Raw genomic sequence first — 25,969 nt, forward strand, 5'->3', positions numbered from 1 at the left:
TCAGTCATCGTACCTCAACTTGGCAGCAAGATCCCCCAAGGACAGAGGATATATTGTATACATGTCCTGTAAATCAAAGAAACAAGCATTTGGTCTTTCTCGTATATAAGCAGTGGCTAAGAAAAGGTTGATCAATTCTGAAGTTAAGTCATCGTACCTCAACTTGGCAGCAAGATCCCCCAAGGACAGAGGATATATTATATACCTGTCCTGTTAATCAAAACATTTTTGTGCCTGCAAAGGCTTAAGTTATCTGTGGTGTGTTCGGAGTTAGGCCATATGGCTGTTTTTGTTGTATGTTTATGTGGAGATTGAATATAACTGTGACCCTGTGCTTGTTTGTATACTTACTATGGTCAAACAGGGAACAGCACATTCACATAACATACTCACCTAGCACCTAACTCATAGCTGTACCCTGCAGGATCTGTACTTGTTCATGTCTCGAGCATTAACAAAGCACTAAAGTAGCTAAGTAATCATTTCCCACATTTCTGAGCATCTAACATGACATACAGCAGTGCAGAGCAGCTTCAGAGAAGAAACACTTTAAATGCACAGACTCACACCAGCCACCCAATGAGCCAGTTCCTCAGTTGACTGTTTCCCTGGATGCAGCTTGGCAATGTGAGCTAACTTTTGGCAAGTTGAAGGTTAGCAGGTAAGATTGAGTTAGGGTGAGTACCTACCTATAACTAGATGCTACTGCTATGCAGGTCTTGGGTAGGCTGCAAATATGTGTGATGATTGAGGCTAGGTCAGCTGTCAGGCTAGTCAGGAGTATGCTTATTGCTCAGGTCACATTTTTATGGACACTTGGCAAATTAAAAAACTAACAATCTAATCTAAGCTAACCCGACTTAACATACACAACTACTGACTATAGGAACTAAGCACCTACCTACTTGTGCATACATCTCATACCATGTCAAAGTAGAGTTCCTTGGTGGAAGATTACCCTCAGTACTTTTTATCCCAGCCCTGTGAGGAAAACTAATACTTCAAAGCTCTGAGTCACTGCTGGCCATCCACAGGAAGAAACGCTGAGACTGAGAGCTTTGCCATTGTATATTGGACCAATAATCACTATCACGAATGACTATGAACACATTATATGATCACATCGTTGCATGGATTGGATTGTCACATTGACAATTCTACTATAATCCTTTTTTCAAGAAATACAGTGATGATTAACATCAAAATCAACATAAAGTGGATTTAGTGATCCAAGCTTTCTCCTCCAGTAGCAATCGAATGATCGCATGTTTCATTTGCCAGACACTGAGTATCTGATGCACATTACAATCTGCATAGCATGAAGCATCTAAGCTGCCCAAGTCCATTCATTCTAGATTTTTAACTTGAAAGTAAGCACTAATTTATCTTGCTGTTGTAAGTTATCATTCAATATCCATACCAATACATCAATATGCGCTCACCAGTCAACATTTTCTGGCATGATCCTGCTCAGCGTGCTCTTCAGTAGGTATTGCTCCAAGGTCTGCAATATTATAGCTTGTTTTTGCCCAATAAGCTCTTTTAATTTAACTTTTTCTTGCTGATATATGAGCCCGATCACCTTGCGTTTATCAACCAAAATTTCATAACTTGTTCAACTTGATATTGATATTGCTCAGGAGTCAGGACCTCTGTCAGCCTCCTGGATACTTCGGATTGTTTTCAGTCAACATGCTTCTTAAATATGATATAAGTCAATATTCAAAACATCCAACAAAACGACGTACAAGAGTAAGAAAACCACCAGATAAACTAAAAAATGGCCTTGGAACAGATCCAAGTGGTGCTCCATTTGTTTGTTTACAATTATTGTAGTGCTGATGTATTTTTAGGACTCTGAACGTCGGCTTATAAAAAATGAAACGTTTTTACAAAAGTTGTAAGGCAAGTAATATTTATCTGAAAGAACTAAAATATTCAAAAGCCAAACACTATGAAATACATGAATCGGAACGAAAAAGTAACCCAAAAATCCAGCCTAATCACCGGCTCCTAAAACTGCAACAAAATCAGCACTTTTCCCCGCAACTCGTTGTCCAGACGTAAAGGGACCGTGTATATCACACCACGGTGAGATTTACACAATACCGGCCATTTGTGTAAATCACACCCACCCCGGTGTGATATACACAAAATCTACTACGTAGTGTAAATCACACCCGGGTGAGGAATACACAGAGAGGGCAGCTGTGTGTATATCTCACCACGGTGAGATTTACACAATACCGGCCATTTGTGTAAATCACACCCACCCCGGTGTGATATACACAAAATCTACTACGTAGTGTAAATCACACCCGGGTGAGGAATACACAGAGAGGGCAGCTGTGTGTATATCTCACCACGATGTGACGTCATAGCAACGCTGAACGTCCATTGGTCAGAGCAGTGACTCTGCTCGCCCATTGGTCAGATCAGACTAAGCACTACGAATATTCCGGCGGGATTCCGGGCGTCCTCTCTCTCGGCGACCGCGGCGGGTGTGGACGTGCCGGCCCGAGCTCCGCTGTCGGTCGTCTTGGGAGCTGAAAGGTGACCGTCTGCACAGTGCGAAGGTTAGTGAAACTCAAATGTTTGGTTTTACATAGTGGAATTGCCAAAGTTGACAGTGCATGGCCTCAGATTATGATCTCAATATCTTGGTCTGGGGGTTTTCCTGCAGCTTTATTGTAGCTCCATTGTGATCTTTCCCGCCCCTCCCCCCTGACCAGTGTGCAAATCATTGCAGCCAGACTGCAAAGTATGACATTCTCGACGAGATCTTGTTGGTGTGGAACCGTTCCGGCTGGTGCGGATTTTGGCCCGCTGGTGTGGTGCGGTGCGGGTTTAGGTCCAGTGCGGTGCGGATTTCACGTGCTGTGGTACGGAAATGTAAATGGTGCGGCCTGGCATGGACTCGGCATTCTCTCAGCATTCTGATTTGGGGCAGGATTTTGTCTGCCCCAAAATCTCGTTGATCACCCTGCCATGTTTCGCACACTGGCATTGCAGGGAGCTTGATGAGATTTCGCAGCAGATGAAATCCTGCCTAATGTTTTTAGCATGCACGGACCCCTGACCTTCGTCCCCTCCAGTCATCACACCGTAGCGACACCCTTGCTGAAAGGAGCTTGATGATATATCTCGGCAGATGAAATCCTGACCCTGCAAAACCCTCTACTCATCAAGCTTGATGTATCTTGTCAGATGAAATCCTGACCCTGCAAAACCCTCCGCTCATCACACTGTGATGACCCTTTCTAGCATCTGTAAAGCAGCTCTATTGTAGCTCCATTGTGATCTTGCCTGCCCCGACCAGTGTGCAAAGCATTGCAGGAAGCTTGATGAGATTTCTTGGTAGATGAAATCCTGCCTATTTTTTTAGCATGCACAGGCCCTGCAGAACCCTGACCCTCGTCCCCTCCAGTTATCACACCAGCATGACACCCTTGCTGCAGGGAGCTTCATTATATATCTCGGCAGATGAAATCCTGACCTTGTAGAACCCTCTGATTGTCACACTGTAATGACACCCTTTCTAGCATCTGTAAAATGTGACATTATTAATGAGCTCTTATCACTGGAGACATCACAGGTTAGTTAGATGCATTGGGATAATTCTGTACCATTTATAGAAATGTTTCTATCTTTGGAAACAATGTTCCATGTATGCAAATACCTACTTAGGCGATCATTGTTCCAACTGTGGATATGCTGTGTTTCTAGTTGATGCAGAAGGTGCATGCTCACTGTTTGACTGTTGGGGCAGAAACTGGAAAACCTGGGGCAGAAGTTGAAAATTGTGACAGAAATGTCACAATTTGTCACACATCTGAAATGTCACATGATCACACAGGCCAAAGTATGGCCCATGTGTGACCTGTTGTGACCTCTGTAACCTGTGTGACCTGCTGTGACCTCTCTGACCTGACTATGACCTATGTGACCCATGTCTGGCTTGCTGTGATGTCTCCGATCCGCCTGAGCTGTTGTGTCCTGAGTCTGACCTGCTGTGACCTCGCTGACCTGAGTCTGACCTGCTGTGGCCTCAGTGACCCGTGTCAGGCCTGTTATGATGTCTGAACCGTGTGTGACCCGTTGTGACCTCTCTCACCTGAGTCTGACCTGCTGTGACCTCTGTGACCCGTGTCTGGCCAGCTATGTTGTCTCTGGCCCGTGTGTGACCTGTTGTGACCCCTCTCGTCTCACCTGCTGTGACCTCTGTGACCCGTGTTGTAACCTCTCTGACCTGAGTCTGACCTGCTGTAACCTCAGTGGCCCGTGTCTGACCTACTATGATGTCTCTGACCCGTACCTGACCTGATATGACCTCTCTGACCTGAGTCTGGCCTGCTATGATGTCTCTGATCCGTGACTGACCTGTTGTGATCTCTGTGTCCCTTCCTTGACCTCATGTGACCTCTCTGACCTGAGTCTGACCTGCTGTCACCTCAGTAATCCGTGTCTGGCCTGCTATGATGTCCCTGACCCATACCTGACCTTATGTGACCTCTCTGACCTGAGTCTGAACTACTGTCACCTCTCTTGCCCGTGCCTGACTTGTTGTGACCTCTCTGACCTGAGTCTGACCTGCTGTAACTGTAGTGACCCGTGTCTGACCTACTATGATGTCTCTGACCCGTACCTGATCTGATGTGACCTCTCTGACCTGAGTGACCTGCGGTGACCTCAATGACCCGTGTCTGACCCATTGTGACCTCTCTGACCTGAGTTTGACCTCTGTGACCCGTGTCTGGCTTGCTATGATGTCTCTGATCCGTCCCTGACCTATTGTGACCTCTATGACCTGAGTTTGACCTCTGTGAGCCGTGTCTGGTATGCTATGATGTCTCTGATCTGAGCCTGACCTGTTGTGACCTCTGTGACCTGAGTTTGACCTGTTGTGACCTCGCTGACCTGAGTCGGAACTGTTGTGACCTCAGTGACCCGATTCTGACCTGCTATGATGTCTTTGACCCGTACCTGACCTGATGTGACCTCTGTGACCTGAGTTTGACCTCTGTGACCCATATCTGGTTTGCTATGATGTCTCTGATCCGTGCCTAACCTGTTGTGACGACCTGGGTCTGGCTTGCAATGATGTCTCTGACCCGTGCCTGACCTGTTGTGACCTCTGTGACCTGATGTGACCTCTGTGACCCGTGTCTGACCTTTGTGATCTCGCTGACCTGAGTCTGAATTGTTGTGAAATCAGTGACCCGTGTCTGACCTGCTATGATGTCTTTAACCCGTACCTGACCTGTTGTGATCTCTGTGACCTGAGTTTGACCTGCTGTTACCTCTGTGACCCGTGTCTGACCTGTTATGACCTCGCTGACCTGAGTCTGAACTGTTGTGACCTCAGTGACCCGTGTCTTACCTGCTATGGTGTCTTTGACCCGTACCTGACCTGATATGACCTCATGACCTGAGTCTAATCTGCTATGATGTCTCTGATCCGTGCTTGACCTGTTGTGACCTATGTGACCTGAGTTTGACCTCTGTGACCCGTGTCTGGCTTGCAATTATGTCTCTGACCCGTGCCTGACCTGTTGTGACCTCGCTGACCTGAGTCGGAACTGTTGTGACCTCAGTGACCCGTGTCTGACCTGCTATGATGTCTTTGGCCCGTACCTGACCTGATGTGACCTTTGTGACCCATGTCTGGTTTGCTATGATGTCTCTGATCCGTGCCTGACCTGTTGTGACCTCTGTGACCTGGGTCTGGCTTGCAATGATGTCTCTGACCCGTGCCTGACCTGTTGTGACCTCTGTGACCTTAGTTTGACCTGATGTGACCTCTGTGACCCGTGTTTGACCTTTGTGACCTCGCTGACCTGAGTCTGAATTGTTGTGAAATCAGTGACCCGTGTCTGATGTGCTATGCTGTCTTTAACCCGTACCTGACCTGATGTGATCTCTGACCTGAGTTTGACCTCTGTGACCCGTGTCTGGCTTGCAATGATGTCTCTGACCCGTGCCTGACCTGTTGTGACCTTGTGACCTGAGTTTGACCTGCTGTTACCTCTGTGACCCGTGTCTGACCTGTTATGACCTCGCTGACCTGAGTCTGAACTGTTGTGACCTCAGTGACTCGTGTCTTACCTGCTATGGTGTCTTTGACCCGTACCTGACCTGATATGACCTCAGTGACCCGCGTCTGACCTGCTATGATGTCTTTGACCCGTACCTGACCTGATGTAACCTCTGTGACCTGAGTTTGACCTCTGTGACCCATGTCTGGTTTGCTATGATGTCTCTGATCCGTGCCTGACCTGTTGTGACCTCTGTGACCTGGGTCTGGCTTGCAATAATGTTTCTGACCCGTGCCTGACCTGTTGTGACCTCTGTGACCCGTGTCTGACCTGCTATGATGTCTTTGACCCGTACCTGACCTGATGTGACCTCTCAGACTGACCTGCGGTGACCTCAGTGACCCGTGTCTGACCTGTTGTGACCTCTCTGACCTGAGTTTAACCTCTGTGACTCGTGTCTGGCTTGCTATGATGTCTCTAATCCGTGAATGACCTATTGTGACCTCTGTGACCTGAGTTTGACCTCTGTGAGCCGTGTCTGGTATGCTATGATGTCTCTGATCTGTGCCTGACCTGTTGTGACCTCTGTGACCTGAGTTTGACCTGTTGTGACCTCGCTGACCTGAGTCGGAACTGTTGTGACCTCATTGACCCGATTCTGACCTGCTATGATGTCTTTGACCCGTACCTGACCTGATGTGACCTCTGTGACCTGAGTTTGACCTCTGTGACCCATGTCTGGTTTGCTATGATGCCTCTGATCCGTGCCTGACCTGTTGTGACCTCTGTGACCTGGGTCTGGCTTGCAATGATGTCTCTGACCCGTGCCTGATCTGTTGTGACCTCTATGACCTGAGTTTGACCTGATGTGACCTGTGACCCGTGTCTGACCTTTGTGACCTCGCTGACCTGAGTCTGAATTGTTGTGAAATCAGTGACCCGTGTCTGACCTGCTATGATGTCTTTAACCCGTACCTGACCTGATGTGATCTCTGTGACCTGAGTTTGACCTCTGTGACCCGTGTCTGGCTTGCAATGATGTCTCTGACCCGTGCCTGACCTGTTGTGACCTCTGTGACCTGAGTTTGACCTGCTGTTACCTCTGTGACCCGTGCCTGCCTGACCCGTGTCTTACCTGCTATGGTGTCTTTGACCCGTACCTGACCTGATATGACCTCATGACCTGAGTCTAACCTGCTATGATGTCTCTGATCCGTGCTTGACCTGTTGTGACCTATGTGACCTGAGTTTGACCTCTGTGACCCGTGTCTGGCTTGCAATTATGTCTCTGACCCGTGCCTGACCTGTTGTGACCTCGCTGACCTGAGTCGGAACTGTTGTGACCTCAGTGACCCGTGTCTGACTTGCTATGATGTCTTTGACCCGTACCTGACCTGATGTGACCTCTCTGACTTGAGTCTGACCTCAGTGACCCGTGTCTGACCTGTTGTGACCTCTCTGACCTGAGTTTGACCTCTGTGACCCGTGTCTGGCTTGCTATGATGTCTCTGATCCGTGAATGACCTATTGTGACCTCTGTGACCTGAGTTTGACCTCTGTGACCCGTGTCTGGTTTGCTATGATGTTACGTCTGTTACGTCCTGTTACAACCTGTTACGTCCCTGGCATCCCCGTAATGCCCCTGACAACCCAGTAATGACGCCAACGGTCCTGTGATTGTCCAGGTAATTCTGTGGTGCCCTTGATATCCCGTAGTGCCCCGGAGGCCGGACATGCCCCTGTGGTGCCCCTGACACCCCAGTAATGACGCTGACGGACTTGTGATTGTTTAGGCAGTCCTATGGTGCCCTTGACAACCCGTAGTGCCCCGGACATACCTCTGGCTCCCCTCGCAGATCTGTGATGCCCCTGGCACCCCTGTAATGACGGTGACAGACGTTGTAATGACGCTGAGTAAAAGCAAACAAGATGTAGTTTCGTTTCCGTCCCAAAATCTAACACCGATGTTTCTTTTTTCAGAACCTGGTCCAAGCAAGAGAGGAGCTGGTGGTGGTTCCGGTGAATTCAGGCGCAAGATGCTGAGATCAGGTGACCGCTTCAAATCCTTTTCCGAGCTCGACGCGAAAGTCAAAGAAATTGAAAGGTCAACGTATGCTGAATTTTTCAAAGAAAAGACGTCCCTATTGAGCACCTTTATTAGGTCTACACCCAACCATTGCGTGAGCAAAGCGCTGAACGGCCGAACTGATTTAGACGACATCGTGGCCACGCTCAAATACCGATCTTTGACCTATCTGTGTGGTGTGGGCGGCCGAGGTCCGGTGCCAAAAGATCGCAGGCGGACCACTCGATCCAAAAAGGGTACTTGTCGGTCTGGATTTAAGGTCGTTCTGGACGCCAGCGAGTTAGACCTGGTCGTCACTAGTGTCCATCTTGAGCATGATCACGACACGTCCGAAGCTGCCTTCCTCCTCATGTCCAAAAACCGTCGGCTCCCGAGCGACCTTAAGGACGTCGTTCGCAAACATGTCTCTCTAGGCGCAAACAAGAGGCGCATCCGTGACATGCTAAAAAACGAGTTTGGCAAACATGTCACTCGTGATGATTTGAACAACGTTGTGAGGAAGGCTGGCGCCGTGCGTGACGATGTTGGTGCCCAGGTGGAAATGCTCGAGCGGCATGGATTTTCGACCTCGGTTGTGCAGGACGAGTTTGCTGGCGTGGTTTGTGGTATCTTTTTCCAGGACGAGGAAATGCGGAGGACTTTCCGTGAGTTCCCGGATCTGCTTCTGCTGGACGCCACCTACAAGATGATCGACAACCGAGCTCCAGTCTTCACCATCCTGGGTGTCGACTCTATGGGTTTGGGCGTTCCGCTCGCTGTGTTCATCGTGACGGAGGAAACGGCTGCCATGATCGGCTCCATGCTGGAAATCTTCAAGCAAAAAAATGTCGACGCAGCTTCTCAAACGAAGGTGAGTACGAAACAGCGTTGCCCATACTCTGTGCGTTGCCACGTTCGCCCGTGCAGAGGGTTGGATTCACCCCCCTGCCCCTGGCATTTCGAAACGAAAGTTCTACGACCTTTCGTTAAGTTTTGTTTGATCTTTGTTTTGCTTAGCGGAAAAGACTAAGATGAGATCTCGTGATTAGCGGTATTTGGTCCTAACTCCTAGGTCAACGGGGAAATCGAACTTTTTCCATTTTCTGCTGCGATTACTGCAAAACGGTAACACAATTCAAATTTTTCACTATAGTGTTCCTTAATCAATTCTCTAGCGTTTGATGTGCATTTCGACATCATCTCTCTTCAAGTGGCACTTTGGGAGCACTAGTAGTCCGCAAGGCTAGATTTTCGAAATCCTATTGTATTTTTCTGTAGGGCCTTGGCTTCCTATATGTGCTGGTAATGCTGCTTATCCCCACTGAGGTGACTAGTCGCCTTCCCAGATAGGCAAGCCAAGCCCTTTTGTACGTTACAGGTTGGTGAAATTGGTACCACAGACGGAGACCAAGGTGCTTATTGGTTATCAAATTCTGTTACATAATGCTTTTTTGCCCTCAGGTCTGGCTGACAGACAAGGACGCGGCGGAGCGAAGTGCCATCCGGGAACAGTTCCCGGGGACGCGACAGTTCATCTGCACGTTCCACGTGCTCCAGGCGTTCCGTCGGGAGGTCCAGCCCCTGCTGAAGGGCCACTCTCGCGAAGAGCGGGACGATCTTCTCCGGACGCTGGAGGGACTCGCCTACGCCAGCTCGGAAGAAGACTACTGGCGTATCCGGGAAAGTATCGAGGGAAGGGTGGATCGCTATCTCAGGGACAACTGGGATGCGATCCGCAGCGAATGGGTGCGGGGCCTGGCCGGGGGACACATGGCGGGTGTGTACACAAACAACCACCTCGAGTCGCTCCATGCCAAACTGAAAGCCGTCAACAACCCTCACGACTCATTCGAGAAGTTTGTGGAGGGTTACAAGGTCGTCCTGAGTGCGATCAGGACGGAGAGGAATAAAAAAATCTTCTCCGAAACTCAAAAACGTCCAACTCACCTGCATCACGGTGATCTAGGCGATGTTCAAAAAACTGTGACTACCCTAGCCTTCGATTTAATCAAAGAGCAGCTGGAGGTGGTCGAGCGTGGCGAACACGACGCCATGGGTCAGTGCGATGACCTTACCTGTGACTGTGCGTTCTTCCGCCAGTACACCCTGCCCTGCCAGCACATCATTGCACACCGGCGTGCGCAGTCGATCGCGCCTTTGTTTTCGAACGAGGTGCTCCCGGAGAGGTGGCGCCTGTCATTCCTGTCCCGCCACCTGCAGGCCCAGGTGCTGCCAGCGCCGCCACCCCAGGATGTCGACCTGCGCAGCCTGCCTCGCCGGGAGCGCCCTCGGACGGAAAACGAGCGTTTCCGGGAGTTGCGCAATGTCACGCAGCTCATCGCGTCAGCGGGGGCAGAGTGTACTGGCGAACAATATAATGACCTCTACGCTTCTCTCCGACAGGTGCTAGACTGTGTGCGGCGGGGCCAGGCCTTCTGCGTGGTTAGCCAGGTGGAGGGCATGGTCTCGGACGCCGAGCTGATCCAACCAGCCGAGGATGCGGGCCATGATGATTTGGACATGGACTTTTCGCAGGGTGGTGGTGCCGGTGTGCTTGCACCAGATGGCCAGGAAGAAGACGGCGCGACTCCGGCTGAATCGTTCGTGTCTCCGGTCATCGGACGGTTCGTGTCGCCGATCGTTGGACGCCGGCCAGCTGTGCGGGTGCCTGGCGTGGCCGGTGTAGCCCGGCTGCCACCAGTGCATGTGGAGCCTGTGCCCAGTCCAGCCCCGTCCAGGGAGACCCCCAGCACCCACTCAGTGCAGTTCGTCGCCGAAGACGAGCGTCGGCTCAGTCCCAGTCTCCAGGTCGCCAGTTCGTCTGGCATGCCTCAGTATCGTCCGGTTCGTCCAGATAGGCAAATGCCCAACTTTGTGCTCATGCCCGATCTGTCCCCCCTCGCTGATCGTGATCGCCGTCCGGCCAGGCAAATGCCAAACTTTAAGCTGACTATGCCTGGCATGTCCCCTCTGTCAGACCATGAGTACGCCCAAAGCCCCGACCGCCCTTCCCAGCCGTCCACTCCACAGGTCTCAGCTCGCAGATTGAGCCCAGTGGATGAGGAGGAAGAGGACGCTTATGACTGGTTGGAACCTACCCCCAGGACATCGGGAGCGGCAGTGTGGCCCAGAAGGAACATCTGGCCAGCCGATGGTGGTTCCGTGGCTGGCTCTCTTCCTCCTGTTCCAGGTTACTCGAATCCCGGAGCAACTGGAGATCTGTCGGGCCTGCGGATGCCGATGCGCATCAAAGCGCGCGGTCGTCCCAAGGGATCTCGGAAGACCGTGGTGGGCGCCAGGCGAAGAAGCCCCTTATAACAGTACAAAGAAGAAAAAGAAAAAACTGCACGGAGGACAACTGAGTTCCGTAAGCAAATTATGTTGTTTTGTACTGACTGTACGGAAATAATTTTCATTTGGTTCACATAATTATGTAATATCATCCACACCAGTTATAAATTTCGATGAATATGAAATTATAGTAAACTGTAGTTTTATCTTAAAATAAATAACATTCTTCGCGCAACGGGGAGGTTAAAATAACGACCTATAAACTGTCAAAAAATTGGTATGGCTCTACTTCGTTTGCGAATTACAAACGTAGATGATGCAACTCCGTTCAATCGATTGCATGTGCAATGGTTTCATAAAATACTAAGAAATTACGCTGGGTTACAAGAGACAAAGGTAATCACGAAGATTGTATGTGTGCTCCAAAATGGGGAAATGTGCTTGTGCGCTATGGTGTGTCCTCACTCCCGCAGCTCAAGATGCCGTTGAGTGTCAACATCATGCCTAACGCATACTTTCTGTGCTGTTTGTTTCCAGGCCTGGTGGAGCGTCTTCCGCCGCTAGTCAAGTACACTGTCCAAGAGCAACGAGCCTGGCAACCGCGGCGTCCTGGACAGTGTACGATGTACATATGTGTATAAATTAAGACACTAGGTGAAGCCTAGGAAGACGGACACCTCACAACTTCAGTTTCAGGAACCCGACAATGTGCAGCTGTGCAATATTTGGTAGTAGTCTGCAAGCTGTAAACTATCTGAGATAATCTTTTAGTGCATATTAGTTATCATCCTATAAGACGCTCCGTCGTTGTAGTTTCCATGATGTGCTCTCCGCGGTAGTTATTTCGTTGGCTCTGTGTTCTTGTTCACTATTTCGATGTAACCCCTGTGCTGTGATCAGGCCAGTATTATCTGCTTCTGTTGTGTTCTCGATACCCGGGTAGCCAGGTTTTCTGTATTATATGCTGAGCTGATGTGTAATCTAGTCAAAACATCTCGCCTACGACGATCTAAATATCGACCTATGCGCCAAGAATGGCGTGCGTCAGTATACTCACATGATCTCGCTGTCTTGATATTACTGTGTATATATGTGCGCGTTGTGGAGATGTAAAATACCTGTGATGATTCTGTGCCAAGTCAAGAAATACGTTCTTTTATCACTGGTTTGTTTTTATATTTGGGATTTTTTAAAGTGAACGTGGCGGCGTCCCAACTATTCAGCGGCCACGGACGGTCCAGTTCCACCTGTGTTGCCCACAACCCGAGGCGAGGTCGGCCAGGAGTACGACAGACAATGAATCGACAGCACGATGACATGGGGGGGGGGGGGCGTGCTACGAAAAAATGACTGCGCGCAGCCATCAGTTTATTACCTACAGTTTGATGGGACAACTTATGAGGCGACAATGCGGATGTCGCGTGCAAAGGCGCCATGCATACCGGTGACGTCTGTATGTAGCTGAAGATAACTGGTGGATACTTGCAACTGGCGCAAAACCCATATATTTTCTAACGTAGTCGAAAATGCCGCGCGCGCGCGTTAACAGTCGCACAGGGCGTTGCTAAGTTGTCGACGGTTATTGTGGGTATCCCATTCACGTTAGTTCAGACCGCACCTCGAGAACAGGGGTGTCGTTATGTATTACCCATCTTTAGCCGCCTTGGAATTACCGATCGGTCGGAAAGGCCAGTGAAGTTAACCCCTAAAAAAAACTTCCACTTGAACTGTTTTTCACTTGAATAGGCAACATTTTATGAGCAGCCGGACCAGCCATCTTCACGAGCATTGTTTTAACCCGCGCCGCCGCCTTGCTTTAACCGTAGCTCATCGGTAAACGACTCGGGCGATTTTAGGCGCTGCTCTTGACTTTGAGTTTGAGTTGCAGTACTTGACGGGCATTGAAATCCCGAAAACAAAAACACTTCGGTCATGTAAGGAACGAGTCGCCCTCACCAGAGATGATTGAAATTCGTCTCATGCTCCGGGCCCGATCTAGCGGCCAATGACTCGGGCATGGTACGGCAGGCGCACATGGGGAGGGGGGGGGGGGGTACACGCACGAGGGACTCACCTATGTAAGTATTGCCATTGGGTACAGACGTAATATAAAAAAATCAGGAGATTTAGGTGCTTTTGTGACCCTGAACCCGCCAGTGCTCTCGCACCCTTGCTCGCATCCGAAAATTATTGCGATGCCACTATAATATGCGCAGATGCCAACATGCTGGAGCAATGCTGCAGGTCCATGAGCCAGACCCGAAGCAGGCGTGTTGTTCAGCAAGCGGTTGATACGGTACCACTAGTCAGTACTTACCTATATAAGGACGTTGTCACATTGGTACCGTTAACCCGCGCCCGGCTGGGGGTCCTGGATTTCCACGCCCTGCTGGGGGGGTGTTTGAACACCCCCCCTTGTAACTCGGCTCCTGGGCCACGTAGCGATACGCGGAAGGCGGCGTTCGAAAGAGCGCCAAAAATAATGACGAAATCACTTCGGTCAATTTTTTGGTCAGGTCAAAGGTCAGGTCACCAGAGGTCATTGAAGGCAAAATTTCGCCGATTTCCAGGTCGAATATCCTCTTGGTTCTTTTTGTATACTGGGGTATACATCGTCTCAAGTCGATCTCTACGGAATTCACTAATGGCTAGGCTATTTCATGGCCATGCGTTGCATTCTTCATGCCATGGTCCGCCACCTGGTGGCTGAATTTATATCCTCAAGTTGAATTTGTTGACGCCTCAGCGCTTCAATCTTCCCGGTATCTCGGCGGTCGCAGCATAGAGGTACATCTCCTAATTATTTTCCTGTTATTTCTTTTTAAGAGTATGACTCATTGAAAACTGTTGTTTTGCTAACATAACCATTCGTTGTTGATCATTGCTGCAGGTTTTGTAAACAAAATTGTGTGTTTAAAACTTTTCCAGAAAGAATTAAAGTTCATGTATACTAAGGTATACTAATGTCCTTGGTCCGAAAAATTTTGAGACGTGCTTAAGAAGTAGCACTACAATTATTGGGAGGAATTGGCCTCTGAAAAAATAAATGTACACCCGAGTGACCAACGGGATCCTGCACGACGGAGAAATGTAAACGTCAGTATACAACAGACTGTGCCTAGGACTGGTCATGTATACTGTAGTATACATGGTCGCTGGGTTAGTTAAAGCCATTTTTTGTGGCTCACACACAACATTATGCCTTCAAGTGGCTCTGTAGTTGAGCGTTGACATTCTTCGAATCGTTGGTGACCTCAATGACCGTAGATCCTCACTCAAAGTTTGATAAATCACCCGATGAGTTAGAATCCGACCCCTAAGCACAATGACATAGGCAAGCACCTCTCTTAAACACACCGTACGGCGATTTTTTTAGAGATGTCGCTTCAGATAATGCTGCAAGGTCTTCCTCTACTGCTTATCGATTCGCAACAGGTGCTACAAGTTCCATATCTTCAAAGGAAATGGCAACTTAAGACCTAAGAGCAGTGGGCAAGGGGCAGAAGAAGCGGAAGTTAAGGGCGAGCGGTGTTGATAATTAAACGTGTCAATACTATTAGCCATTTTACGCCCTAAACAAACGAAAAAATACACTTTGGTGTTTGTATGGAAGTTTTCATGGGCTGCACTTCAGTCATATTTTATAGGCTTTGGGTATTTTTGTATATCTCAGTATACATGTCATTGCGCATGCGCAATGACCTTCATGGCTGAAATGTCACAAATATGGTCATTATTGGCACCAAAGCTCTCAGCCAAACAAGTTTCGTTGCTCTCCGTTCATAGGCTAATTGGCGGGACTCAAGAGGATATCGAAAATTTCCAAGAAGCCAACGCATAACTCGGGAACCAATAGAGCTACAGCGCCGCGGAAAAGCGCATTCGATAGCCCTATTAACGCCCTTTCTGAGTAATTCTCTCAGATTTGACCTAACGTCAACGGTTTTGCCTGCAGGGGGCAAAAACTGCAAAAATAGCCGATTTTTTCGGAAACAGTTTTGCGGCAATAACTTTTGACCCAAGCCTTGTACGAGCTTACTTTTACCGGCATCGTGTTCCTCTCGTCAAGACGCATCGAATGAACTATAACTTGACCTTGAAAGGTCAACTTGAAAATTTGACCTCAGGTCAAGGTCATGACCTGACCGGAAAGGGTCATGTTGCATATCAGTCGATCCGTATCGTCGAGCTGAACACATCTAAGGCGTTTTCATCGCTCTAGCACGCCTCTATCAAAAGTTATTTGCGAAAAACTGTTAGATACCATTCGTGACCTAAGATGACCTCAGGGCATAAACAAGGGTCACGGACACCATTTTCATGTTCAGTGTGTCTAAACTACTTGTAATTCAGTGTTTGGGAGTGTTTATAATGTGTTTCGTCCAAAAGAGGCGCATTTCAATTTTCTCCCATTGACCCAATTGCGACTCCCATTGAATGGGGAGGTCGCAAAATTGACCTGACCTTAGGTCACCGATATCAAAATTTCGAGATATACATTTTATAGATACTGTTACCCTTATCAATCGCTGAAAGTTTCAAAGCAATCGGTCACTCGGTGTAGCTATGACAGACATTGAAACTTTTTATGAGATGAGGTCACTTCAAGTGACCTGGTGACCTGACCTTGAATGACCTTGGTCTGAAATTTTCACAACATGTGTAGAATTGATGTGTGATAAGGTGTACCAAAAACGGCGGCGCTCCGCGCCGCCGTTTTTGAGATATTCGCGAAAAACCACAAGGGGGGGTGTTCAAACACCCCCCCCCCAGCAGGGCGCGGGTTAACGGGGACGTTATACCCTTCTGACATCTAGCACACAAGTCTGCAGATTCTTAAAAGTTGTTACCTACCTACCTAGATGCTTACATACATCATTCGGTATTCTACTGGGTGAGGGTGTATCTAGGAGACTTTCTGCTCCCCATAACTTATACACCTATATACCTATAACGCCTGCCACCCCGGGTGAATTAAACTTAGCGGCCCAGTCTGTGTCGTTCGGCGTTCGCCGTCGATCAATCCGGCACTCCTCGCAACCCACGAAATGTTTTGGTCCCGGTCGCATTCTATTGGGGCTTTAGGTATGTATAGGTATACCTACCATGTTCACGATGCTCGTCCACATCAACCCTCACCATTCTCCATTCTCTCTAATAACAACTATTCATCATCGCTCGACACCAACCTCTCCTGAACGTAAGCGCAATAGCGATTCTCTCCTAACGTTCCTCGCGTGTACCAACATCCGCACTATACCCAGGGGCGTAGGAGCCACGCGGGCAGTAGGGGCACGCGCCCCGCAACTCCAGAGCCGCGGGGGCATTGCCACCCGTAACTTCACGGTGAAGAAAGACGTTTTGGCATACAAAAATGGCATAGATCGGCGCAATCCAATGCAAGACACCGTCCCTGCGTTCAGTATAAGCTCCTTTCTATAATGAAGGGGTCTTTCAGGCGGAGACAATAGTCTCTGCGTTCAGTATAGGCGACTTTCCATCTGGATTTGGCGCCCTTCTCACCACAGGCGTCTTAGCGGACTAAATCTTGCCCCCGCAACTGAAAATAACTTACTACGCCTCTGACTATACCAGCCGTATACTACAACTCTTACCATGCGAGCTCCGCCTGGCGCCAGATGACGGACTCGCCTCGAGCTCGTGTGTCCCCCTCCCATCCCTTGCCTCCGTCGCTCGGCTGCCGGCTGCATATCTCCGGCCAGTCTGCTGTGCCGGAGCTAGCCGGAGCGGCGCCAAGTCTTGCCCGGAGCTGAATTGCTGGCTGCTCTCCCTACACATTGTGAATTTCACAGGCTGAAAATCTCAGCCATGTGTTGCGTGTCTTAGAAACCGAGTGTAATTTACCCACTAGAATAGCATGACATGTATCTCACACCCCGGTGTGATTTACGTATTGCCGGGCCTACTGTGTAAATCACATCCAGGTGTGATTTACCCACTAGAATAGCATGGCGTGTATCTCACACCCCGGTGTGATTTACATGTTACCGTGCCTACTGTGTAAATCTCACCCAGGTGCTGCGTGGTTTGACACCCAGGTGTGATTTACCCACTACCGAGCACACAGTGTATATCACACCCTGGTGAGATTTACACATTGGCTAGGCCTACTGTGTAAATCACACCCAGGTGTGATTTACACACTAGAAGCACATTGTGTATATCACACCACGGTGTGATTTACGCATTTGCCGGGCCTACTGTGTAAATCACACCCAGGTGCTGCGTGGTTTGACACCCGGGTGTGATTTACACACTAGGAGCACATTGTGTATATCACACCCCGGTGTGATTTACGCATTGCCGGCCCACTGTGTAAATCACACTCCGCGTGGTGTGTTATACACAGGAGTAGTGTATTGTGTAAATCACACCCGGGTGAGGTTTACACTACAGTGCGATGCATTATGTAAATCTCACCGTGGTGTGATATACACGCGTCCAGACGTAAATATGCTCGAATGCAAGGCCCTATATAGAAGGTATGCTCATTAGGCCGAAGCAGCGATTTCCGTGACGTCACAGGTACGAAGGGTCGGACGGCTGTAATGCAATCCTATGGAAAATGACCCAACTTTAGGGCTCTCCCACATAGCTGCCAACCTCGACACTAAGGCAAAAGTTATATCACATAAAAGCTTGAATCAAGACGAACAAGAAACCTATCTGACGTTTTTACGTATTACTAACGGCTTAGACCCTATTCAAGTATATTCAGAGCTCTGCATTAGCTCACTTTTTCTGCTGTCAATGCCACTACAAATGCCTAGTCGGCGCACGTGCGCTTGTCGAGCGGGGACCACCAGTCGGGCGATTCGGAGCTGCCGCCCAATCAGAACGCCGCAATGCCGTGACGTCATTGGTCGCACATGACACGTTACGGAGATAGGGATGAGACAGCCCTGCGTCGAATGATTCGTCTTCAAGGGCTAAGTCGGCTAAGTTGTGACTGTCACTTTGAAATGGTAACCGTATATTTTATTGGAAACTTTTAGCACACATTGTTACGGGAGCATTTATACATATTCATTGCATTACAGTTTTAACATTGGTCTAAAATTAAATGAAATTCGATGAAATTCGTCTAAAATTTGATGAAGATGAGGAAGTGCGAGCACTCGCGCTCTACTTTCAGGGTCCCAGGACAATGGGCCTGTTCCAGCGCCTCCAGAAACCTCCAGAAAGCTCCAGAAAGCTCTAGAATCCTCCAGAGAGCGTTCCAGCGCCTCCAGAAAGCTCCAGAAAGCTCTCGCCAAAGCTCCAGAAACCTCCAGTAGCCTCCAGAGAGTTGGGAGGTCCAAATTTCTCTGGAGGCTCTGGTCTACAATTATGGCGCACATGTGACAATCACGAATGTAAGCAAAGGATTTTTGACTGATTATTTTACAACTTGAATGTAAAGAAAATTACATTGCTATGATTTTGTTAATCTTTCTTATTAAAATTGAAAACAAATTTTGCGTTACAAGAGAGAACAATCGTCATTCTTTTAGTATCTGTGATGCCAATCTCCAGAAATCTCCAGATTGCGTTCCAGCGCCTCCAGTGAAACCTCTGGTAGAGCCTCCAGTCAAGAATTTCTACTGGAGGCGCTGGAACAGGCCCTATATCTGACCTTGGTCCCAGGGCGAATCGGTTCCCACAAAAACGGTACGTCCTTCCCCATCCTCGAACTCTGCGGAGGAAGATGGAAAAATACAGATGCGACCTGGCTTTCATGACGCTATCTTGGCTCTCATAAAAGAGAAGTTCGCCGGAGCAAGTGCCAAGGACAAGCTGTGCATCATTTTATTCGACGAAATGCAGCTGAAACCAAGGTTGGCCTACCAGCGGGGTGATGACGTCATCGAGGGCTTCACTGATCATGGCTCTCTCTGCCGCGCCAATGCCTGCGCCGACCACGCCTTGGTCATGATGGTGCGGGGCGTCAGTGTCACCAAACGCTGGAAACAGCCCATCGGTTTCTTTCTGAGTTACGGAACGACCAAGGCCGTTGTGCAGCAGCAGCTGTTAACACAGTGTGTCCAACGTGTAACAACAGCGGGATTCACTGTGCTAGCTACAACTTGTGACATGTCAAAGAACAACCAGGCGACCTACAGACTGCTCGGAACTGCGGAAACCGGCTTGTTCACCGTGGACGGGCACGAGGTTGCTGCCCTGTATGACGTGCCTCACATCTTCAAATGCATACGAAATGCAATACGATATTGAAGTAGACGGTGAAGTAGCCTCTTGGAGTCATTTAGAAACACTCTACGCACTGGAATGCGCTTCTTCCCCACGGGCTGCTCCAAAACTAAGCCAGAAACACATCAGGCCAAACAGCTTTGAAAAATGAAAGTCAGCTATGCCCTACAGGTGATGAGCCGGACAGTAGCAGCAGCAATCACATTGCATGCGACCCACGGCAAGCTCCCGCGCACTGCACTCCCGACTGCTACTCTCCTGCTGCGCCTCAACGACCTGCTCGATGTGCTAAACTCTTGCGCCCGGTTCGACCCCTGCTCAAAGCGACGCGCGATATCCAGCCTCCATCCAGCAACGGCGGGAGAACACATGCAGTTTCTTCAGGAGAGCGACGCCTGGCTGCAGCGGTGGACGGTCGGTGGCGGCGCCAGCATCGACTCCATTCGAGGACTGCAACAAACGATAAAAGGCGTGGTGAAAATCTGGGACTTGTGTCAGGCTGCTGGGTGCACGTTCCTGTGCACTCGCCGCTTAAACCAAGATCCAAGCTACTGAAAATGAAAGAGTTTATCTCGGTTAAAATATATATTAGGCACATACACACACGGTGCCTGTGTACTATACTTAGGTATAATGAAGAAACATTGTGACAACGTTTGAAACGTTTAACACAACCCCTCCTCTAAATGCATTTATGAAACGTGAGTGGGCCAATAAAGGCAACTAGTTTTAACTGTAACAAAAAAGCACTTCTGGGCACGTAAATGGGGTAAATGTGGTAAAATGTGGTAAAATTCACCACCCCATATCGCCTCTATCGGAAACCCGTTTTAACCCCCGAAGGACATTGGCAATAGAGCAGGATCGTTCATGTTTATCAAAACAGCCGGCAACTTTCTATCGCAGCGAAAGGTTGGCTAGGACGAGAGTCATTGCTTTCACTGACTATGACAAACCTACTCGAACGGATTTTCACCTAGGAAGTTACCAAACGAATGTTGAAAAATACATCAGCACCATGAAAAAACCTTACCCACCATCCTCAGCAACGCCGCCTCCCGCCGGCGTCCACCGGAAAGGGCGGCAAACGAGCGAAGTTTAAATTGTCAGAAGTGATTCCAGACAGCAACACCTGATTAGAATAAAATGCACCTTCTCATATTGCCCCGGTACCCCGTTATGCCCCACCTTCCCCTATTAGTTATAGGTCTGGCAACTATACTTTCATCCTCGTAAAGGAAGTAACCACAGCGAATCCGCACGACTAAATCATTAGGTCGCCAAAAACTTGGCAGTTACAGGAAATCTCGATCTTGTCCATTCCATGTCGTAGACTATATATTCCGTGGCATTGTGATACCTAGGTGTTCGTAATAGCAATTACTCTGCTTATGTACTTATCCCCGGTTATTTAAAAGAAGTTTTTGTGAGGGGATATCACGGCTATAGGTAGGTTCTCAGTTGCCCTATTCACGACTTTCAAAGAATGCTCCGATATCTAAATACCGCACAGACCTACTGCATTGGTGAATCTGACAAAAGGTCTGTGGAATTACATTCCCCCTCACCACACCCCTAAAAACTCATCCAGTTTCCAAAACCACTTTTATCGACTCACCAAAAAAAAAAAAAAAAACACACACACTCACACAAAGCATGGGGCATGTCAGCTCTCAGTTCATTTATCATTGTCTTTACCATGGTTCAATTGCATTGCGCGATTCAAAGCACGTGAGTGCCTATATAGTATATATGTAGAAAATAATACCTACAGCAAAACATCAAAAATTACAAAGGCTACAATGCTTAAAAAGTAGGTTCATCAAGGAAGCCCATTTTAGCTTGCGTGGTGTTGCCAACCACGCGATTCCAACGCGGGCTATTCACAACGTCTGCAAAGGCACGTTAACAACTGACAAGCCGCCACCGCTGCGACTTATTCATAGATGGTTGATATCGCAGCTTGAGCGTCAGCAGCGCGGCCCACAACGCGTCGGCGCCAGCGCACGCAGCTGTTGGCACTCGGCAGCCGGTGTTGCGACTTAACGGCCGGCCGGCCCCATGAAGGAGAAGCTCTTGCTGAAGCTTTGTGATCGCCTCATAGCCGCCTTGGATGTCATCTTTCTTGGCAGATCCATCCGTTCAGATGGTACGGTGCAGTCTGGATAAAGGACGAAGTCCAACGCCGCTAACCCCGCGACGGCCACCCCAGAACGTGGCCGCAGATCGAACGGGCGTGAGGGCCGTAAGGGCCACCCCGCCATCCGGTAGGTGGCTGAGCAGCCGGGCGCAGCGGCGCCTGGGCGGCGGCCGCGCTGAGATGAAGTCCCAAACCGCGATGTCGCCATCACCGCCATCACCATTGCTGCAGCTGTTCCCAACCGCCTCCATTGCCGCCGTTGTCAGGTATTGCCAGCAGCCGCGCCGCGGGATGTCAGAAGCCGCGCCTCCAGCGCCCCTCTCCGCACGTGTGCAGGTGCTCTGCGGCCGCCGGGTCCGACGTCCAGGCAGAACATGATATTTCCATGCTGCTCCGACGGTGGGCTGGTCTTGTTTGGGTGTTCCTCCACTGTGACGTCGGTCACGCCTACCCCGGCCAGGGCGCAGAGGCCGACGTCTCACCATCCGGTTGCGGTCCTCAGTCGGGTCGCAACGTGTGCCTCTACCGCAGCGTGGAGCGCGCTCCCGCTGGGCAGCGATACAGCCAAACGTAACATGCGGGCGGCCAGCGCTGCGCCGGACAGCGGACCCATGCAGGGGGTATGCCGGTCTCGGCCATTAGCGGGGTCGTCGGGGCCGAGGCTGTACATACAGCTGGTGACCGCGTGAGCCGCCAATCGAAGCTCACGGCTTATAAGCTCGACGCGGGCATCACACGTTGTCCCGATGGGAGCTCCACGACGCCGCCGCGAACTCCAGCAGCGCGGCTCGCAGCGCGAAGACCGGTACGGACGGCCGGGGCGCAAACGGCGTGCGGGAGTCGCAGGCGACGGAAGACGTTCTGCGGACAGAAAGGGTTGGGCATAAGCTGGTCGGCAGGACACTCTTGAGCCGAGCCTTTGATGTAATTACAGATGATCCAGAAGCATGCACAAAAATTCATGACACACTATTCCCATTTATGTATTTGCTACATATGATATGATATACCAGCTCATGATCAGTGACGCATTCTGGGCAATATGTTCTAAAGTGAAGTAACTGAAGTTACAATTGACAGCTTAAAAAAACACACACACGCACACACATTCGATAGCTTATGAGAATAACATGCCTTGTCTGTTTAATGCAGGAAAATATTTTTCACTTTTTTTAGAAACAGCAAAACCGTTGTCAACATGCCATGTCAACTATCTAAACAATTTTTATGGAAACTGCTCTAGCTAGCTTAAAGTTCCACAACGTTTCCGGAGCACTGCACCCAAACTCAGTTCATGTTGCAAGAAAAAACAGTAATAATGCCTCCTAATTTTGAATGAAATATAGGTATGAGTAATTTGATTTGGAAATTGGAAAGCAACAAATTTCCGCACGTCATTTTAGCAAAATTACTATTTTCTTCAGCCACCAGGTTTTGCACAAAACTATAGTAAACTTTATGATCTAGTTTACACCAAACCAAAGCCCCTTTTAACAAATGTTGAATAAATTTTAATAATTTTAAAAAATGTATCGTGGAAAAAATGAAAAGTGTAGATTTGTAAAGCCGGGATATTTCACGGATTGGGCACTTAAAGAAATATCTTCACCTTTCTTTGAGCCACCAGCCTTCACCAAGTTTTACACGAATGTAGTGAACCAGACAATGTGGCAACTCAAAATTGTGATGGTTTCAGATAATTATAACGGTAAAAGAAAAAGCAACACAAGGTTCCTTACCCTCGCTTTTTTCACTAGTCCAGATGAGGCTTCAACTGTTGCCGACCTGAGGAGCTATAGGCACTGAAAAAAATCGGGGAACCCCATTTCTTACAATCTGACACCACATACTCCAAAATACTCCTAAATTAGGCTCCGTTTTCATGATTTTAGGATGTCATGGGTGTTGTGACACCCGACACGGGAGCCCCATTACCTTTTGACGCCGCACAAATGTACATGACCCCCTTGGGAGAGGTTCGGCTAGCGAACTCCCCAAAAATTGCAGGCCAAAAAATTGGAGTGTCGCTGAGACACCCCCGTTGAAACCCCTCTGGGGTGTCATTATCCTGGAGTGACACCCCGTGTTTTCAGCTTCAAATCCTACCGATAGATGGCGCAAACTAAAGTTGGTAAAATCGGGACCTGTTTTTCACGAATGGCTGGTGCATGTTTAGAGCTAAGGCAAAAGCGTGCATAGCGTAGAGTGGCCAACTATATCATGATGATATCTAGACTGATTACCGTGTCATACGTTGGTCGTGCACACTACAGGGCGCCGCAAGGCCGCGAACGGAAAGAGTAACTCCTCACCCGGTTATAAATATAGTCTGAGATTCTCGTTCTAAAGGAACTCACTGCCCCCGGCACTCGTGCCGGGTGCAATGAGTACCTTGGGGCTGGGTGGACTGTCCTCTGGATGGGCTCATCCCCGGCGACTCACTAGGGTGCCTGCCCAGACCAATGTTTCCCCCTAATTCCTATCATCCTTCCGGCTCTGCAATGATCTTGTCGACCGAAAGGGCCTAACCCAACAAAACAAACAAGTTCCGAAGGACATTTAATCCTCGCCGGGAGTTTTTCGGAAGTATAGGGGAGTGAAGCTTCTCTGAGAGATTCCCTGCTGAAGGCGCGCGGTTCCCCGCGTGGGGGTCAGGAACAATGTGGGGAGTTGTATCAGAAAAATAGGGGAGTTGAGCTGCTATATTTTACACCCTAATTTGGGAGTTTGACACCCTGTCGGGTGCTTAGGGACCAAAAAGGGGTGCTCGGCTGATATTTGAGGGGTGTCACCTGCAGTCTAACGGAACCCCATGTGGGCCGGCGCTGACCCCCCTTTAGCGGCTGCGACTCCCCACTATGCGTCGAAACCCTCCTGGGGTGTACGCCAAACACCCCATTTATAATAGCTCAGCGACTCCCCTCAAAACACCCCACTCGGGTGTTATTTTTGACATGACCGTCAATACCCCGTACAGGGTGTCATTTTTTCTTTCAGTGGGGACTTGAGCTTTCCAAAACTCAATTTCTAAGGGCACTGAGCAGTGTTTGGGTTTCACACGTATGCGATCGTAAGTTATATTAAGTTGACAAAGCAAGCAAAGCAAAGCATGATGCCCCGCGCGTCCACCCGCGACCACGTCCCGCGTCCGACTCCCGACCGCCGCGTGACCCGAGGCTCCCGGCGGTCACGTGACCTACCGGCCGGGACTGCAAACGGCCTTCAACACCATTCTTGTATGACGTCATATCCTACTGAGGTGCTGATTGGTTATTTCCACCGTAGTTATTTTTGTTTCATTGTTTTGCGTGTTTTTCTTATGTGAAATGTAATTAAAAAATTTGCCATATTTTAATCACCATTAAAACATAACTCAATAGGCATAAAAGAAAGCTCGATATATACTTTCCTTGTTTTTAAGAATTCCGGAATTAGATACCCGAGGGAGTAAAGTTGCCACGCTGATTTGATACCTCATAGTCGAAAGGTGGGCTACTAGAACCAAAAATTGCTGTGTTTGTAAATAAATAAGTGATTTGAGGGCAAAAAATGTCCGGATTTAAACTTCTAAAATTATTTTGAACATAAAATATTTCAGTTTGAGGGATGTTAAGGCCTCAAAGGGTAGGTACTTTTTAGGTATTAAATAAGTTCCTCTGCGAAAGTTCCGTCGTGAAAACGGCCATCGCGGACAGTCAGTTTGAGGGGAATTTCTAGCGCTTTTTCAGGCTGCCGGCCTACAGTGCGGTGTGCGGTAAGAGTAGCTCCTAATAGTAATGAAGCAGGCTCCCATTCTGGGTGATCGTAAGCTCAGCCTGGTGGTCTGTCTCTGGGGACCGGAAAGACTAGTGTGGGCTACCAGAGGCCATCGTGGGTCCAGAAGCTGGCAATGGCCATCAGAGCTCGGCACCTGACGCTCATATGAGCCGGCGGGGCCCATTAGAAACCGATGTAGTTCGCAAAAAAATATATCCGTTCGTAATAAATTGCTAAGATAAGATCAATGTTAAGGTCATTCGATGGCATCAATTGACCATTTTCCTCGATTATTCTCGGAAAATATTTGATTTCAACGTTCTTAACCCGCGCACCGACGGGGGTCTGCGCCAACTTAGTACCGACGGGGGGGGGGGCGGATGACCGCCCCCCCTGAGATCTCGAGAACGAAGCAAGATAGCGACAAGCGGTAAACGGCATCGGATACGCACGGACAAGGTCTACAATTTT

General features: G+C 49.0%; 1 protein-coding gene and 2 long non-coding RNA genes across 3 annotated transcripts; 1 reads left to right on the forward strand and 2 right to left on the reverse strand.

The window, feature by feature from the left end:
* The first annotated feature begins 2,357 nt into the window (after window positions 1-2,357).
* Window positions 2,358-12,553, forward strand: LOC122376099. The gene is made up of 4 exons (XM_043355794.1): window positions 2,358-2,576; window positions 8,016-8,971; window positions 9,562-11,467; window positions 11,929-12,553. Exons 2-3 carry the CDS (start codon window positions 8,072-8,074, stop codon window positions 11,416-11,418), a joined length of 2,757 nt encoding a protein of 918 aa, XP_043211729.1. The 5' UTR covers window positions 2,358-2,576; window positions 8,016-8,071; the 3' UTR covers window positions 11,419-11,467; window positions 11,929-12,553.
* Window positions 4,863-6,842, reverse strand: LOC122376100. The gene is made up of 3 exons (XR_006255520.1): window positions 6,809-6,842; window positions 4,999-5,068; window positions 4,863-4,898 (listed from the first exon to the last, which is right to left on the reverse strand). It is a non-coding gene; the product is annotated as an uncharacterized LOC122376100 (long non-coding RNA).
* On the reverse strand, window positions 7,096-7,591 carry LOC122376101. The gene is made up of 3 exons (XR_006255521.1): window positions 7,570-7,591; window positions 7,160-7,289; window positions 7,096-7,114 (listed from the first exon to the last, which is right to left on the reverse strand). It is a non-coding gene; the product is annotated as an uncharacterized LOC122376101 (long non-coding RNA).
* Window positions 12,554-25,969: the final 13,416 nt, after the last annotated feature.

The sequence above is a fragment of the Amphibalanus amphitrite genome, unplaced genomic scaffold (assembly GCF_019059575.1).
Source record: "Amphibalanus amphitrite isolate SeventyFive unplaced genomic scaffold, NRLGWU_Aamphi_draft 002015F_arrow, whole genome shotgun sequence".
NCBI classification, from domain to species: domain Eukaryota; kingdom Metazoa; phylum Arthropoda; class Thecostraca; order Balanomorpha; family Balanidae; genus Amphibalanus; species Amphibalanus amphitrite.

Bases quoted from the DNA above. Each gene is read 5' to 3' on its own strand.
- LOC122376099 (XM_043355794.1), top strand. From the start codon at position 8,072: ATGCTGAGATCAGGTGACCGCTTCAAATCCTTTTCCGAGCTCGACGCG. The intron at 8,972-9,561 runs GTGAGTACGAAA...TTTTGCCCTCAG, and splicing joins ACGCAGCTTCTCAAACGAAG to GTCTGGCTGACAGACAAGGA.